This window comes from Vicia villosa, linkage group LG2 (genome assembly GCF_029867415.1).
Source record: "Vicia villosa cultivar HV-30 ecotype Madison, WI linkage group LG2, Vvil1.0, whole genome shotgun sequence".
Lineage (NCBI taxonomy): Eukaryota > Viridiplantae > Streptophyta > Magnoliopsida > Fabales > Fabaceae > Vicia > Vicia villosa.
In genome coordinates this window covers 77,917,782-77,920,246 of record NC_081181.1, presented here as the reverse complement: position 1 = coordinate 77,920,246, position 2,465 = coordinate 77,917,782, and the positions used below count along the sequence as shown (strand labels likewise).

The following is a 2,465-nucleotide window of genomic DNA, read 5'->3' as shown; positions in this document are numbered from 1 at the left end:
TGGCGGAATCTCAATTTTTTCTTTCTCCCACATCAACCATTTTTCTAGTTCTTCGATTTCAGATAAGGGACGTCTAGCGTTGACCATGTTAACAACCGCCGGAGGAACTTCAGAAATTTGTATCTTCTGAAGCTTCATCGTGAGGTCTTCAGTGGCCTCACTTGTTTTTCCTTTCGGATCTTCAGTCATTTCAGCATCGAAGGATCCTTCAACATCAGTATTGAGGGTCGGGTTGTCATTTAGGCTTTCAGTAGCCTGCTTTCCATCTGAAGATATCTTTGATTCAACAGCATGAATTTCATATACTTCCACCATGTTAACATCAAATGGTTCACATAAGTTAGTGTCAGCCACGTTCAGAGGATCGGCGTCAATCTTCATAGGGTTTTTGCTTTTGTCAGCGAATTTCAAACGTCCATCCTTGATAGCATTCTGGATTAGATCCCTGAAAAGAAAACACTGTGAGGTTTTGTGGCCTAGGAAACCATGATATTCACAAAAATCTCTCTTCTTCCGTTGTTCTAACAGAGGAATTTTAGAATTAGGAGGCACTATCATTTGGCCATCTTTTACTAGTAAATCAAATATTTCGTCACACTTAGTGACATCAAACGTATAAGTTTTCTTGGGAAGTCTATCACTTTTATCATTATCTACAGGATTTCTTCCATTAGAAGGGGTGAGTAGTTTGCAAGCATAAGGTGGCGCTTCCTTTAACTCAGCGAGATCTATTTCGGCCTTTTGCATGTCGTATGAAAAAATTCTTCTTTCCTCTCAAAGCTCTAAAAAATGTTTCAATCTTTAGAATCTTCCTCTCCTAAGAAGATGTCCCTTATCGCTGCTCCTGAATTCGTTCCAAGAACTGAACCTATAAACCCTAATGAAGTTCTTGATGTTGCTCCAATGAAGATGGTGAGTTTTGACGATCTTGCTGTAAAGAAGACTCGCACCCCACATGCAAGAAGACCCAAAGAAGCTGTTCGTGGTAAGGTCTCTAACCCTTCATCTTCTACTGCTCATGAAGACCTAACTAACAAAGGATTGGAGTATGTCCACAATACCATTGCTATAATTGTTACAAGGATCTTGGATGAAAAGCATAAGGTTCCTGGGATATCCGTCTCTCTGCAATCTATGATTTCTGAGCCCCCTCAGAACCCTGAACCCAATACTGAACCTAGGGAAGATATCATAGGTAAGTCTACTAATGATGATGATGAACACTCGTCTGGTGGTGATGTCCATATGGCTGATGATGATGTACACACCCCTGATGGTGATGTACAAATGGATGAAGCGGTGGAGAATGATGGTGATGTTCAAAAAGATGATGATAATATCTCCTTGCATTATCCTTCTAGTTTCAACAGGTGGAAATATGTCTACCAGAAGAGGTTGGCCTTGGAAAGGGAGTTGGCTCAGAATGCTCTTGAGAGTAAGGAAATCATGGACCTGATACATGAAGCTGGGTTAATGAAGATTGTTACCCATTTCTCTAAGTGTTATGAAATGCTAGTGAAGGAGTTCATTGTGAATCTATCAGAAGACTGTACTGATAGAAAGTCAAAAGATTTAAGGAAAGTGTATGTGAGAGGAAAGTGTGTAACCTTCTCATCACCTGTTATCAATAGTTTTCTAAGAAGATCTGATGAAGCTCAACCTGAACTGGAGGTATTTGACAACAAGGTGTGTCAAGTAATCACTGCAAATCAAGTTAAAAGCTGGCCCATGAAGGGAAAACTATCTACAAGCAAGCTCAACATAGAGTGTGCTATGCTGCACAAGATTTGAGCTGCCAACTGGGTACCCACAAACCACAAATCAATTGTTGCTACTTTTCTGGGAAAGTTTATATATTTTGTTGGAACCAAGACAAAATTTGACTATGGCTTCTACATCTTTGATCAAACAATGAAGCATGCAGGAAGTTTCAGTGTGAAAGGCCCTATTGTCTTCCCATCTCTTATATGTGGTATCATTTTCAACCAGTATCCTAGTATCTTAAGTGAAAATGACTCTGTTTGCAAGAAAGAAAGTAGCATGTCTTTTCACTACAAGCTGTTTCAAGGAACTCATGTTCCTGACATTATCATGACTTCTGCTAGGACATCCAAGGGACGTTCTAATACAAGTAAAGCTAAATTAATTGCAATGCTCAAAGAAACATGCAAGAAACAGGAAACAAGGAAGCTGACCCTTGAGAAGCTAACCAACTCTTTGGAAATGGAAGAGGATGCTGACTTTACTACTGGTGTTGAAGAAGAGAAGGATGGTGTTGATAATGAAAGGGAAGCTGGATCAGATGATGGTGCTGATGCTAGTTCAGATGATAATGCTGATGAAGAAGTTGATGGTGATGGCTCCAGTGGCTCTGAGTCTGATGGCTAGAGCATTAATAGTGAATTTTAATGTTTGCTTTTAATTTTTGATCATGGTATGTACCTAATTTGAATATCTTAGTTTCT

The 2,465-nt window shown here is 39.6% G+C and overlaps 1 protein-coding gene across 1 annotated transcript; it reads left to right on the top strand.

The window, feature by feature from the left end:
* The first annotated feature begins 789 nt into the window (after positions 1–789).
* LOC131649411 (uncharacterized) lies at positions 790–1,791 on the top strand. Its single transcript, XM_058919170.1, has one exon. It carries the CDS (start codon positions 790–792, stop codon positions 1,789–1,791), a length of 1,002 nt encoding a protein of 333 aa, XP_058775153.1.
* Positions 1,792–2,465: the final 674 nt, after the last annotated feature.